General features: G+C 40.3%; 1 protein-coding gene across 2 annotated transcripts in view; it reads right to left on the bottom strand.

Moving 5' to 3' along the window:
- Positions 1–16,070, bottom strand: part of MCU (mitochondrial calcium uniporter) — a 240,822-nt gene that overhangs the window by 2,372 nt on the left and 222,380 nt on the right. For both annotated transcript variants that reach the window (XM_006835879.1, XM_006835878.1), the window contains 2 exons: positions 5,014–5,174; positions 3,290–3,493 (listed from right to left, as the gene is read on the bottom strand). In XM_006835879.1, the coding sequence (XP_006835942.1) occupies positions 3,290–3,493; positions 5,014–5,174 (365 nt within the window). The remainder of the gene's footprint in view (positions 1–3,289; positions 3,494–5,013; positions 5,175–16,070) is intronic.

The raw sequence follows: 16,070 nt of genomic DNA, 5'->3' as shown, positions 1-16,070 counted from the left end.
TTATTCCCCAAGAAGCAAGTTCAACCCCCTTGGGAGGCCATTTGCAGTGGTTTGATCCTCATGGTGATGAAACCTAATACAGGCACAGTTAACTCTATGATGATTGGCTATGAGTAGCCAATCAACAGAAAGGATATTTCCTTGGGAGTGTGGTTTGCTCCCAATACAACAGACTTGTAGGAAAAGCTTGCTTTCTTCTGCTGGTGACCTGGGACTCTTACAATTGTGAGTCATTTCCTTGATATAAATATCTTTTTACGTATATATGCATATATACGTTTCACTGGTTTTGCGTCTCTAGAAAACTCAGCCTAAGACAGCAGCATTATTTCAGTTGAAAATGCATGGGGGCTAGATTGTTGGATGGGTGGTCCATATGCATGCTGAAGAAACTCTGGCAATTCTTTTGTTGTAGTTTTTAAACTTTTAAATGTGAATTGGGTGAAGGTTTATAGAGCACATCCGTTTTGTTTTCCACTCAGCAATTCACACACATATTGTTTCATGCCATTGACTGCACTCCCCACTTACCCCACTTCCTCCCTGTGTTTCCTGTTGCCATTCCTTCCTTTTTCCTAACCTCCTGAACCTTATCCATGGGTAAATGCTGAGCGTCTGACCTCAAATGGTTGATTATTCTAAGGTGTGTGTGCCCCACTATTGCTGCTGTTCCACTTTAAGACCTGTCTAGTGTTTGGCTGAAAATGGAGTCATGGGGGGGTGGGGCGGGGGAAGACTTCATTTTCAGATTTTAAGGGTGACGAAGGCCATAGCCTCTGGGTTTCCATCAGTAAGCCGGATCTTTTTTATAATTTTGAGTTTTCTTCCACAGATTTCCCCACTCTCTCCAGGACCTTCTAATATGACCCCTTTGAGAACAGTTTTGAGTGGTATCCGGGCACTATTTAGTTGTGGTCTTAGGGTCATGGACACTGACATTCATGTGGTCCATTAGTTCACTGAACTCATTGTTTCAATGCATCTTCAGTCGTCCTCCCTCTCTGTTCTCTGGACAAGGAAAGAACCTTAGATGGCGACTCACATGCTTTTAAGACCCTAGACTGGTGCGTCTTATTGCTAGGCTCATTTTCCCCATAAGAGAAGTTGGCATTTAGGTTCCACTGAAATACTGGTCAGTTAAATTTAATATTCCACCTGATTTTATTACTTCATGAAACTTGTCATCTTCTAAAAATTTGTTGGAACTTAATATTCTATAGGAAGATATTTAGATTGCTGACAACAGTTTAGAGAATTTCAATGCTACTGAATAGGCATTTTACTCAATGGAAGCTAATTATGAATACTGCTAAGAGAATAAAATACATGATGTAGTTTTCTCTAAATTTTGTCACTGTTTTTCCTATTCCTAGGGAGCACAGTGCTTTTGTAGGATAAGCACTGGGTGGTGAACCAGAAGCTCAGTGGTTCGAGCCTACTAGCCGCTCTGTGGGAGAAAGATAAGGCTTTCTGCTCCAGCAAAGATTTACAGGGTTACTATGAGTCCCAACCAACTCAAAGGCACTTAAACAAGGAATGAAGTATTTATAACTGCTACTTTAAACCTGTCACTTGGGGGCAGCAAAAATGTTTGGGAATCACAGAAGTCGAGATTTAACTACTAGCACCGATTAGGTTTTCAAAGATCCCTCATATGATGAGGAAAAGTACTGGCACTGAGTCCAAGGTAATCTTTAGTTCACAGAGACATTTCTAAAATAAGCAGAAATTATGTTCTCCAAGATGTTTCTATTTACTTAATGGATTATAGTTTTCCAAATACCAGGGAGGGGGTCCTGGTGTGGCGCTGTAGCATAAACACTGGATTTCTAACCACAAGATCAGTGGTTCAAACCTACCAGTCAGTCCTTGGAATCCCTATGTAGAGTCACTGTGAGTCGGCATCAACTCTACGGCATATAACAGCAACAACATTATTAAATGTGTCACAGCTCCAGACTTCATAGCAATGAGTTTGGGTTTTGGGACAATTTAGTATAACTACTTGCTTGTTGTTAAGTAGCATTGAGTTGGTTCCAACTCATAGAGACCCTTTTTAGGATTTCTGAGGAATGACTGGTGAGTTTGAACTGTTGACCTTGTGGTTCAAACCGACCTTGTGGTCGAGTGCTTATCCTACAATGACTTGATTGCTTTTGTTGTTGTTAAGTGCCACTGAGTAGATTCCGACCCATAGTGACCCTGTATAGGGTTTCTGGGCAGCTTCTGGTAAGCTTGAACTGCCGACCTTGCGGTTCAAAGAGACTTTGCAGTCCAGTGCATTAACCCCCAGCACCACACAACAATTCTACTATTCTAAGAATTCAATAAACCTAAAAAGTATGGAACTTTCTCCTAAGACTGCTAATTACATAACAAGCTGAGCCCATTTAATCTCTGCTGCAGTTAATCAAGGAACTCTGGCTGCGAACCTTAAGGTCAGCAGTTTGAAACTACCAGCTGTTCCACGGGAGAAAGATGAGGCTTTCTGCTCCCGTAAAGATTTACAGCCTCAGAATCCTTATGCAGGGTCGCTATGAGTAGGACTCGACTCCACGGCACATCACAACCACCACCCTACCCCCCACCATAGCTAATCACGTTCTCCTTTGTTCTGTAATCCTATACCTTACTACAGTTTATTTTTCTGAACTTACTGGTTTATATAGGAGCTCTGGTAGCGTAGTGGTTACGAATCGGGCTGCGAACCTTAGGGTCAGCAGTTCGAAACTACCAGCCGCTCCGCGGGAGAAAGATGAGGCTTTCTACTCCCGTAAAGATTTACACCCTCGGAAACCCTGTACAGGGTCGCTATGGGTCGGACCCGACTCGATGGCACTTAACAACAACAACAACAACTGGTTTATATAGCTCTCTCTGGTAGTGTAATGGTTATGCGTTGGGCTGATAATCTCACAGTCAGCAGTTTGAAACTACCAGCCGTTCTGCAGGAAAAAGATGAGGCCTTGTGCTCCTGTAAAGATTTACAGCTTGGAAAATTCTCTACAGGGTCACTATGAGTTGGAACTGACTCCACGGCACACCACTACCATAGCTCTCTAATAGTCCGTGAGCTCCACAGGGGTAGAAGCCATGCCTTAGATTCATCTCTCTATATCTAACACCTGGAAACATGCCTGCTGTGTAATTGTAATACATGCATGTGTGCATACAAACACAAAAGCTAAAGGAATATTTAATTAGCAAGACGATGAGAGAAAAGAGAACTACTTTGATAACTGAAACATCATTACTATCTTATAAAGAGTTACTTGGAGAGATTTCTTACCTGGCGGGTCATTACAAAATACGCATACATGGCCATGGCACTTCCGTAAGTAATGAAGTAGGTGACAGGCTCCATGATGTCCCAGGAGTATTCCCACCATGTAAGCCGGGCCAAAATGCCAAACTGTGTGGCCATGTAGGCAAGTCCACCCCATAGCACCAAAGTGGTTCTCTTCTCAGCTTTTCGGCTGATTTCCATTCGTACCTGTGGGTCATACATGATCGGTAATAGAGCATTTTGATACAGAATCAATTTAAAGCTCTTATTTAAGTTCCTGTATTCATTAAAGAACAGGGATGGCTATCAACACACAGGTTAGTCCCAAAGCTGGTAAGCACAGCTTGTCTTCCTAAATAGTTTATTTCTAGTTTTCACTGAACAAAATATTTTATAGGAGTAACGATTTTTTTTAGGGCATTGGTATTTTATGTTTCACCCTAGAAAAAACCGAGAATATGGGAGTGAATAAGTTAGTTTCACCAGCTCTTTATCCAACCATAGGAGAGAAATTCTAACGCTATCTCACGGTAGCTGCAAGATTGAGTTTATTTTCAGTGTATATTCAAAGGGCATAGTAGGAGGCAGAATAGGGTTGCTTTGGGATTTAAGTAAAAATCTCATGAATACTAGCCCCCTTCTCTGTTGCTTTCGAGTTGGTTCTGATTGAGAACAACCCTAGAGGACAGGGTAGAACCACCTCCTTGCAGTTTCCAAGGAAGCCAACTGTCAGATCATTCGTTTGTGAGTGGCTGGTGGGTTCGAACTGCTGACCTATTGGTTAGTAGCTGAGCGCTTAACTACTGTGCCACCAAGGCTATTTAAGAAAAAGTACTTTGCACAATTCCGGGAACCCAGTAAATACTCAATAATGATAAACGGTATTTTGTTATGGCTGTTACATTAAAAAAATGCTTCACGTTTTGGAAGTACAAACTTAAATCTCTTCCCCTTTTATGACAATTCCTCAGATTTCAGTGATCACATTTTAATGGTCTTAAATTGAATTAGAATGATTATATACCAATACAACAAAATATCAGTTTTAATTATAAGTGTTTTTAAAGAAATCAGGAAAGTACACTTTTAAGAATATATGTATCCTACCTTAATCTCTGATACAAAATCTAATTTATAAAAATGGAGACAATTGTATAAACATAATAACATAGTGAGGATGATACATGTTTACTGTGAAAAACTTTTCTAATTTTTTTTCACATATCAGTCATAATCCTCCTACTCTGTTAGCCTTTAAAAAGATATTCCTCTTATGTATGCACAGATATATACATAACACTTAAAACTAGACCACAATATGTACAGCTGTATAATGTGCTTTTAAGAATATATGATGGATCTGTTAGAGCCATATTATCATTTAAAATAGTTGCATACTAGCCCAATATTTATTCTTAACCTGGCAAAAATCATTTCCCACCATCCTCAGAACCTTTCCTGATTAGCAGTTATTCCAGACTTTGTTTGGAAAGTAGTAAATGTGGTCAAGGATAGTGCAGTTAGACCTTAAAACCCTATTATCAAGCTTCAAATTGTTCCTTTAAAAATCCTTCATTAGTTTTTAACGGAACTTTTTCATGGCTTGGTTTCATAAACTAGAGGGGGTTTTAAATGACACCTCAGTTACATAAACGTTGAAGGAACAAAAGGAAGCATGTATGGTCTAGAGAAAATATAGCTGGAGAGAAGCTGGTTTGAAGTCTCACCTTTTCCAGGGGAGCCAGCTGCTCTTTAAGATCCTCTAACCGCTCGATGAGCTCCCGCTCCTTGTTTAGCTGGTGCTGCTCAATGCACAGTGTCGTGTACAGCTGTTGGACCAGCGTCTTGACATCATTCAGCGTTGCTGCATTTTCATGGCTTAAGAGGTCTGAAAGAAAGGGGGTGCATTCAACAAAGAAATCACCCCTTCAATCAAGAGTTGGTATTCTGGAGTCTCTTAGTAAGAACAAAGCGGAATCATAAACTGTAGTAATTTTAATGCCTATGTGTATCATTATATTCTTGGATGTTTAAATGCTACAGATGAGGATACAGCAGCTCGTAAGGAAAATACTGCTGCTAGGCTGCATATGTTGTTGTTGTTGCCAAGTGCCGTAGAGTTGGTTCTAACACATAGTGACCCTGTATAGGGCTTCCAACGAGGGGCTGGGGGGTTTGAGCCACAGACCTTGTGGCTAAAATGGACCTTGCGGCCCAGCGCATTATCCTGAAGTGCAGTAAGGTATTCATGGGTGATATTACTTTATGAGCCAGTCTGTTATTTAACTGAAAGGTGACCTCCATGAGGTTTGGGTTTAGTTCCAAGTTTACAGGGTAGCTCAGTGCACAAGTCTCAAAGTTTCTCCAGTCTTTACTGGTCCAGGAATTCTGGCATTTTGTAAGAATTTGATTTTTGTTTGACATTTGTTCCCATTTGTTCCAGGGCTATCTATTGTATCCCTGGTCAGAATGGCTGGGAGTGATACTGTGTACCATCTACTTTTTCTGGTCTCAGGATAGATGGGGCCTTGGTTCATGTGGGTGGTTCTATGAATCCATGCACATGAACAAACCCCACACAAAAACTGCACATGGAAAAACCCCACTGGTATAAATGCACACAGGAAAACAACTCACAGAGAATAAAAAAGCACAATGGGAAAATGTTTGCATTCACATTATTATAGCTCTAAATTATGTGGCACTGTAGGATAAGCACTGAACTACTAGCCAAAAGGTTCAAACCCACCAGCTGCTGCGTGGAAACCCTACAGTGTTGCTATGAGTTGGAATTGACTCGATGGCACTTTAACGACGATGGATTATGTATTGGCGCAAGGTACTGTGTGGCACTCACATGCGTGCTCCGATGACGAGTAGTTAGGTCTTTAGGGGAGGCCAGTAGCAGTGGCGCAAACAATTTCCTGACAAAATGGTTAGCTACATCCATGTAAAACATTTCCATAGGTAGCTTTCCTTTTAATAACAACTATTTACATAATTTTTCTTTTAAGTGTACCTTATTAGAGAAGGTATCATGTTGTTGTTAAGTCTTGTCGAGTTGGTTCGGACTCATAGCGACCCTGTATAGTGTTTCCCCGTATAGAGTGGTTTTGAATTGCTGACCTTGTGGTCCAATGCTTATTCTACAGTGGCACATCAGGGCTTATAGTTTTATATATTTTTTCATAGTGCAAGCAATGAAGTTTGCAAGAAGGCAGAGGAACAACAAGGTTATGATTTACTTGGGGTTTGACTATCTTGTGTTTCACACTAGCAATGGGGTGGTGACTTGGAGATGCAGACAGAATCTCTCTATAAAGTGCTGCTCAATTATAGAAACAAAAATGGCAATGCTATTCAAGAACCAACAGAACACTAGCATGACTCCTGCCCTCCAAAAGCAGCAGCAAACAGTGCCATGGGGCAAGACTGGAGAGCAGTAAGTGCCGCTGCTCACAAAGTGATAGAAAATGTGCTGTCAGTGTTAAATAATGACATATTGGCCTTATAATGAAATGTGCAAAGACCTGGAGTTAGAAAACCAAAAGGGAAGAACATGCTCAGCATTTCTCAAGCTGAAAGAATAAAGAAAAAATCCAAGTCTTGGATTGCAATATTGAATTCTAAGGCCAATATACTGAAGGATGCAGGAAGCATCAAAAGAAGTTTGAAGGAGTGCACAGTCGCTGTTTAAAAAACAATAGGTGAAGAAAGAAAACTAGAGGGAATGGAAGCAAATGCTGTTGAATGATGGCGCACAGAGGAGACTGTAATCATTGCAATGAAATGATGGTGTAAAGCCAATGTTCTCCCATGTAAACTATCACTTAGTTCACAATAAAACCTGAAAAAAAAAAACAACAACTGAAAAAAAACAAAAAACAACCCCCCCACCAAACAAAACAAAACAAAAAACCCAACAGATGTTAATGCTCAACCATCTCAAGAGGCAGCACTTGATCAAAACCAATGATACTGAAGGAAGAAGTTCAACTTACATTGAAGGCATTGGCAAAAAACAAGGTTCCAGGAATTGACTGAATACACACTGAAATGTTTCAACAAACTAGGCAGTACTGGAGGCACTCACTCATCTTTGCCAAGAAATTTGGAAGATAGCTACCTGGCCAACTGATATTAAGAGATCCATATTTGTGTCCATTCTAAAGAAAGGAGACCCAAGGGAATGGGGAAATCAGCGAATATCCTTAATATCATATGGAAGTAAAACTCTGCTGATGATAATTCAAAAATGATTGCAGCAGTACTTCAACAGGGAGCTGCCCCAGAAATCCAAGCTGGCTTCAGTAGAGGACGTGGAACAGGGGATAATATTGCTAAAGTCACATGAATCTTGGCTGAAAGCAGAGAATACTAGAAAGATGTTTACTTGTCCTTTATTGACGATGCAAAAGCATTCAACTGTGTGGACTATAACAAACTATGGATAACATTACGAGAATGGGTATTCCAGACAGTTAATTGTGTTCATGAGGAATCTGTACATAGACCAAGAAATAGTCATTCCAACAGAACAAGGGAATACTGAATGGTTTAAAATCAGGAAAGGTGTGCACCCAGGTTGTATTCTTTCATGATACTTAGTCAATCTGTATGTTAAGTAAATAATCTGAGAAAACGGATTATATGAAGACGAACATGGCATCAGGATTGGAGGAAGGCTCATTAACAACCTGTTATATGCCAATGATACAACCTTGCTTGTTGAAAGCGAAGACGACTTAAAATACTACCTGAAGAAGATCAACGATGTAGCCTTCAGTGTGGATTGCACCTCAGTGTAAAGGAAACAAAAATCCTCACAACTGGACCGATAAATAACGTCATGATAAATGGAGAAAAGATTGAAGCTGTCACAGACTTCATTTCGTTCGGCTCCATTATCAACACTGATGGAAGCAGCGGTTAAGAAATCAAAGACCTCTTTAAAGTATTAAAGTGCCAAGATGTCTGCTGCAGGACTAAAGTGTGCCTCCCCTAAATCAGGGCTTTTCCAGGTGCCTCATATGCATGGGAAAGTTGGGCAGTGAGTAAGGAAGACTATGGAAGAATTGATGTGTTTGAATTAAGGTGTTTGTGAAGAATACTGAAAGTACCATGAACTGCCAGAAGAACAAAGAAATTTGTCCTGGAAGAAGTACAGCCAGAGTGCTGCTTCCTAGAAGTGTGGATGGCAAGACTTCAGGTCTCATACTTTGGACATGTTGTTAGGAAGGACCAGTCCCTGGAGAAGGACATTATGCTTGGTAAAGTGGAGGGTCAATGAAAAAATGGAAGACCCCCGACAAGATGGATTCATACAGCAGCAGCAACAATAGGCCTCAAATTAGTAACAACTGTGGGGATGGTGCAGAACTGTGTGATGTTTTGTTCTGTTGTACATAGGATCGATAAGACTCAGAAGTGAGTAAATGGCACCTAAAGACAGCTGTACAGGCGACGTGCCAAGGTGGGTAATTCATATCTGCCATGTATTTACAGTTTACTACAACAAAAGAACATGAACATCTACAATAGAATGTTCAAAATAATGAAGCTATTGATTACAAATCCAAAGGCTTTAGTTGGTTTTGAGAAGGCTTGTAGGGTGCAGTGAGGATTGCCTTCCCAAACACTGAGATCAAAGGATATTATTTTCATCTATGTTAGAGTCTCATTAGGAAAATCAATAACTTTGGCTTGAATACTGAATATGAAAGTAATAAGAACATAAAAATGACCCTGAAGTCTCTTGCTGAAATAGCTTTTGTCCCAATCAATGAAGTGAGAAGTGTTTTCATAAACTTGCCACCACACTTCCCAATGACGACAGCTGCAATTAAGTGCTCACATCCTTCTGTTCTACATATATTGAGGGTGTAGCAGTTTCCTCTAAAAATATAGAATCATCATGACACAACCCTAGAACAGCCACCAAAAACTGCAAACTGTTGTGAGGAATTTCACATCTACTGCAGTCACTCCAGATGGACAGTAGAGGGACCTGGTTTGTCACAAATGAACACTCCCTAATACATAAGGCAAGGAGCTCTGGTAGCATAGTGGTTATGAATCAGGCTGCAAACCGCAAAGTCAGCAGTTCGAAACTACCAGCCGCTCCGCGGGAGAAAGATGAGGCTTTCTGCTCCCGTAAAGATTTACAGCCTCGGAAACCCTGTACAGGGTCTCTATGGGTCAGAACCGACTCAACGGCACTTAACAACAACAACAATACATAAGGCAGAGTCCTGGTGTGGCACTGTGGGTTAATGCACTGGACAGCAAAGTCGTTTGAACTGCAAGGTCAGTGGTTCAAGCTCACCAGCTGCTCCGGTCGCTATGAGTCGGAACTGACTCAATGGCATTTAATAACAATACCCAGGAGTCCTGGTATGGCACTGTAGGATCAACACTGTAGGATCAGCTGGCAGTTCAACCCACCTTGGGAATCCTATATAGGGTCGCTATGAGTCAGAACCAACTCTGAGATCTGGCACTTAACAACAACAACAGCAACAATATGTAGGCAAGTCACCTAGAGGTGAAAAAGAGGAACTATGCCACGGTTACTGCTTCTGTGCAGTAATATTAGCAGGTGGAAGATAAATTCAATTAAGGAGCTAGGCTAATATGCAATAACGAATTACACCTGAGTTGTCTCACGCTGCATTCTCTTGGCTTGTGTGGTGTGTGGTGTGAGGTGTGTGTGTGTGTTGGAAACCCTATACCAGGCTGCTATGAGTCAGAACTGACGCAACAGTACTAAACAACCACAATTCTTGTCATGATCACATGGTTACAATGTATTTGTTAAAACACAAGTAAAGGGAAATTGAACTGTGATATCAACTTATTTCCAACTATTTTGCCTTGTTAAATTATATTAATAGTTTTAAATATTATAGTTTTAATTTTTGGATATCAAAATAAATATATAATATTAAGTATCTGAATAATTTTAAGCCATAAAGTTGTTACAAGGCTGTGTATACTAGACATAATGTAAATACCTTTGTCTTTACTCTTAAAATAATTTAATTCAGACATTAAAAAGCTTTACAAATTATAAATTAATACATTAAAAGTACTGCATTTTATTTACAGCATAATATTTTTCTTTTGAATTTAATCTCATTAAAAAAATCCTGCCTATTTTCCTTCCAGAAAAAATTAACCTTTTTTTTAAACTTTTGTAGTTAATATGTAAAAGTCGTGGTTGAAGGTCATGTACTACCACAATCCCATAGAATCTTGGCATCCTGTGTGTGTGTGTGGGGGGGGGAATTCAATGGATCCCAATATTTAATAATGATTTTTTGGATATTTACTTTTATATTATTATTTTTGAGAATCTCTATTACTGTATTCTTTTGGAATAAAATTTGTTGATAAGAGAGATTCACTTTTATTTCCTGTATTTTCCCTTATCAACCTTTATACTCAAAAGCATTCAAGTCCTTTTTACACACAGGCCACCTCGTGTTAGCAATGAATGAAGAGACTCATCTTGTTGCTCTAAGTGCTATCAAGTTGATTCTGACTCCTAGCGACCCTGTATGGGGTTTCTGAGGAGCGGCTGATGGGTTTGAATCGTCGAGCTTGCGGTTAGCCTACAGCGCCACTCCAGTTCTTAGTGCCCTCATGTACTGTGGTCAAGTTGCGCACACGTCATTCACATTCAGTCCTGCCTTTCCCATCACCAAAATAAGAGTGAGGCCCCTCCCTACTCTTTCTATTATTCTCAACTTTCATAGCTGTATCATAGTCTTCACGTTCCCCCGCCCCCAGCCTAGCTACCTTTATTTTATTTATTTTTGTTGCAGGAAGAGACTGAATAGCTGAATGGCCTCAACATCATGCTCTAAAGGGCATGAAGTTATGAGAACAATTGCAAAGGTGAAAGATTAAATCCTGTGACTCAACATCCTCTTCTGTTAGTACCACACATTTCCAGAAATCTAAAAATTGTATTTAGACAATCTAATAAAAACTCAGGTGATCTCAACTGTGGGAGAAGTAACAAAAAGACTCACTAAAAATTCAAGGTTTTGCTTTATTTACTTTAAATGTGACATTTTCTTAAGTACAGACAGCATAAGGTCAGCCTTCTTCTGAATAAAAATTAGTCACAGACAGAATTAGCCACATATTTCAAATATTCTTCAAGGATGTCCTCTAGTACTATTCTTATAGAAATCAAATCAATAAAAATTCAAATAAAGGTCGAAAATGGGATTAAAGAAGAGCTGATACAGTAAAGTGTGTGTGTGTCTGTGTGTGTAAGTAAACCCTAAACACAGTATCTTGAAGCTTCAGTAAATGTATGCTGAATTAATGATGACAGGTAAAGGTAGCAACATTGAGTTCTAGAAGTCATCTATGTCAGTAGGGTCTTGTTTGTACTGAAGCTGAAACATATACTTGCATACAGTGTTGAACTCTCCAAAGTTACCAAAAGAGGAAACTGACCCAGAAGTCAGAACACCTTGCCCAGAATGTTACAGTGAACAGCAGAGTCCATGCCTCCTGACTCCCAGGCAAGTTCAATCCCCATTCAAAAGACTGATTCTTTAAATATAAACGATAAATTATCTATGTTTAACTCTTCCACACAAATTGTCCCATTTATTATCCTCACAGTTTATAAATGAGGAATCTGAGGGCCAGAGAGAGAATGGTGATGATGTGGTTACAAGTCGTGGAGTCGGTTCCACTCACAGTGACCCTGTATAGGGTTTCCAAAGCCATATATCTTTACAGGAGCAGAAAGCCTCATCTTTCCTCTGAGGAGTGGTTGGTAGATTTGAACTGCTGACCTTGTAGTTAGCAGCCCACTGTGTAACCCAGTACACTACCAAAAGCTCCTTGTTGTTGTTAAGTGCCATTGAGTTGATTCCCATGCACAGCGACACTGCATAGTGGCTGGTGAGCTTGAACCACAACCGACCTTGCAGTACAGGGCCCTTAACCCACAGCACCACACCAGGACTCCACCAGAGCTCTTCAAAGAGAGAATAATAACAAGGAATTGAGAGTTAACTACTGATCTAATGACTAAAAAGGAAAATGAAAACAACAACAAAAAAAACAAGAAAGGAAGGAAGGGCGGGAGGGAAAACCTAATTAAATAGAAACTTTCTTCTTTTTTTTTCCTAATGAAGTATAAAAAGAAAATGAAACAAACAAACAAACCCGCTGCTCTTCAGTCAATTCAGACTTAAAACAATGCTAGAGGACCAACTGGACTCCTTGCGTGGCACTGTAGGACGGGCACTGGACTGAAACTACAAGGTCAGCAGTTCAAATCTATTAGCTGATCCTTAAGACATTCTCTCCAGGGATGCTGAGAGTTAGAACCATCTCAACAGCACATACACAACAACACAGGATGGAGGAGAGCCGCACCCCAGAGTTTCCAAGGCAGTAATCTGTATGGAAGCAGCTGCCACATCTTTTACCTGCATAGTGAGTGGTAGGTAGCTTCAAACTACTGACCTTTTGCTTAGCAGTTGAGCACTTAATCATGGCACCACCAGGGTTCTTTTAATACCAAGGCCCCCCCCACCCCCAAGGGAGGGGGGAATCCCAATCCACTGCCATTGAATCAGTTTTGACTCTTAGCAGCCCTGTATAGGGTTTCCAAGGCTGTACAGCTTTATGGGAGCAGAAAGTCTTCCCTTACTCCAGAATAGTGGCTGGTAGGTTTGAACTTCCGACCTTGTGGTTAGCGTCAAGTGCTCAACCTATAGCATCATGAGGGTCCCTTAATGAAGCATGTCGTTGCTGTTGTTAAGTGCCATAGAGTCTGTTTAGACTCATAGCAACCCTGTAGAGGGGTTCTGAGGAGTGCATGGTGGATTTAAACTGTTGACTTTACAGTTAGTAGTCCAGTGCTTATCCTACCCAGCAGCACACTAGGACTCCATAGGCATATTAAAAATGACCTAACATGTATGAATAACTCAAGGGTCTAAAAAATTTGAAATCTACAGTAGACAGGCAGAAACTGGCATGAACCTGGGTGTCCAGTCCGCAAACTACCTCCTCGGCTAGCAGGAGAGAGGATTGGGCATCCCTTACCTCAGAATGCAAATTAATTAAATGCACAACTCAGCTGACACAGATTTGTTTGTTATTTTGGCAGTCCATGGTACTTTCAACATTCTCCTCCAACACCACAACTCATATGCATCATTCTTCCATGGTCTTCCTCATTCACTGTCCAACTTTCACATGAATATGCAGTTACTAGAAATACCACAGTTTGGGTCAGGCACACCTTAGTCCTCAAACTGACATCTTTGCTCGTCAACACTTTCAAGAGGTCTTGTGCAGCACATTTATTTGCCTAATGCAATGTGTTGTTTAATTTCTTGACTTCTGCTTCCATGAATGTTAATAATGATTGATCTGAACAAAATTAAGTCTTTAACAAGTTTAATCTTTTCTCCATTTATATGGATGTTGTTTATTGGTCTAGTGGTGAGAATTTTTGTTTCCTTTACATTGAGGTACAACCCATACCGAAAGCTGTGGTCTTTGATCTTCATCAGTAAGTATTTAAGTATTTTTTGTTTTCAGCAAGCAAAGTTGTATCATCTGCATATTACAGGTTGTTAATGAGTTTTTTTTTCTAATCCCGATATCACGTTTGTCTTCATATAATCCAGTTTTTCAGATTATTTGCTCAGTATACAGATTGAATAAGTATGGTGAAAGAATACAACCCTGGCACACGTCTTTCCTAATTTTAAACCATTTAGTGTTCACTTATTCTGTTTGAACAACTGCCTCTTGATCAATATACAGTTTCCTCATAAGCAGAATACTCATGGCTCTGCAATGTTGTCCATAGCTTGTCACGATCCACACAATCAAAAGCCTCTGCATAGTCAATAAAACACAGGTAAAAAGTTTTTCTGGTATACTCTGCTTTCAGCCAAGATTCATCTGACATCAGCAATATCGCTTGTTTTGTGTCCTCTTCTGAATCCAGCTTGAATGCGTGCAGTCATTTCTGTATTATCTTTAGCAACATTTTACTTGAATGTGATATTGATGAAATTGTCTGATGATTTCCGCATTCCACTGGTTCACCTCTCTTTGAAATAGGCATGGATATGGATCTCTTCCAGTCAGTTAGCCAGGTAGTTGTCTACTAAATTTCATGGCAAAGATAAGCAACGCTTCCAGTGCTGCATCAGTGTGTTGAAAGATTTCTATTTATATTCCATAAATTCTGGGTGCCTTGTTCTTTGCCAATGCCTTCAGTGCACCTTGGACTTCTTCCTTCAGTATCATTGGTGCTTGTTAACATGCTGTCTCTTGTAAAGGCTGAACGTCAACCACTTTTTTTATTGGGGGGGGGGTTACAGTAACGCTGGATATTCCTTCCATCTTCTTTTGAATCATTCTCTATTTGTTCATAGAATCCTTCAATATTACAAGTGAGTCTTGGATTTTTATTTCAGTTCCTTCAGCTTGCGAAATGCTGAGCATGTTTTTTCCTTTTGATTTTCTAACTCCAGGTCTTTGCTCATTTCATTATAATATTTGAGTCTGCATTCTCAAGCTGACCTTTGAAACTGTCTACCCAGCTCTTTTACCTTATTTCTTTCATTTGCTTTAACATCTCTATGCTGAAGAGCAAGTTTCAGAGTCTCTTCTGACATCCATTTTGGTCTTATTCTTTTTTCTTGTCTTCTTAATGACCTTTTGCTTTCTTCCTGTATGATGTTCTTGATGTTATCTCACAACTCTTCTGGGTTTTGGTCTTCAGTGTCTAATGCTTCAGATTTGTTAGTGAGATGGTCTCTAAATTCAGGTGGAATATGTTCAAGGTCAAATTTGGATCTTGTAGACTTGTTTTAATTTTCTTCAGTTTCAGCCTGAACTTGCATATGAGCAATTGATGGTGTATGCCACAGTGTGCCTCTGGCCTTGTTTTTGTTGTTTTTTAAATGTTTGATTGTAAATTATGTGATAGTTTACATGGGGAGAACATTAGCTTTTCATTCATCCTATCGTATTTCGTTTCATTGCCATGGTTACAATCCCCTCCATGTATCATCAACCAACCAAAGGGTACACCCTGAAAGCCTGCCCCATGGACGTCAGCACACAGCCCTTCTCCTTCTCTGGGTCTAAAGTCCCCCAGCCACTCCATCTCTCCACGTCACCGTCTCTGCCTCCATCTCTGGTGTCACTGCTTCACTGGGTAGGGTCCCGCATTCCGCTCTTCTCCCTTGATGGTCCCAGGGACCTCCGCTCCTGGACTGCAAAGTCAACTACTCCCCTCCTTTTGCTACAAAACGTCCACCTTTACATTTCCAACCCTCATACTCAGTCCTGATAGCAATTATTCACTATTGTGCTACATGAGTGCTATCCCCATCTCCGTTCATCAGCCCCGCCCAGACAGATTGGATACTACTCAGTGGAGATTCTACCTTCCTCTGCACCATTGGATCTAGGCTCCCTCTTGAAAGCTTGTAAGCCAGTCACTTGTTGCCTTTGTAGCCCCCCATTTTGGGTAGTCTGGCCTTGTTTTGGCTGATGATATGGAGCTGTTCTACCATCTCTTTACACAGATGTAGTCAGTTTGATTTCTGTGTGCACCATCTGGTGAAGTCCATGTGCACAATCACCTTTTATGTTGTTTAAAAAAGGTATTAGCATTGGTCTTACAAAATTCTATCATGTGATGTCCAGCATCATTTCTGTAACTAAGGATATATTTTCCAACTATTGATCCTTCATCTTTGTTTCAACTTTTGCAATC

This window comes from Chrysochloris asiatica, unplaced genomic scaffold, assembly GCF_000296735.1.
Source record: "Chrysochloris asiatica unplaced genomic scaffold, ChrAsi1.0 scaffold00020, whole genome shotgun sequence".
Lineage (NCBI taxonomy): Eukaryota > Metazoa > Chordata > Mammalia > Afrosoricida > Chrysochloridae > Chrysochloris > Chrysochloris asiatica.
The sequence above is the reverse complement of the archived record's forward strand: the minus strand, read 5'-3'. Positions and strand labels throughout refer to the sequence as shown.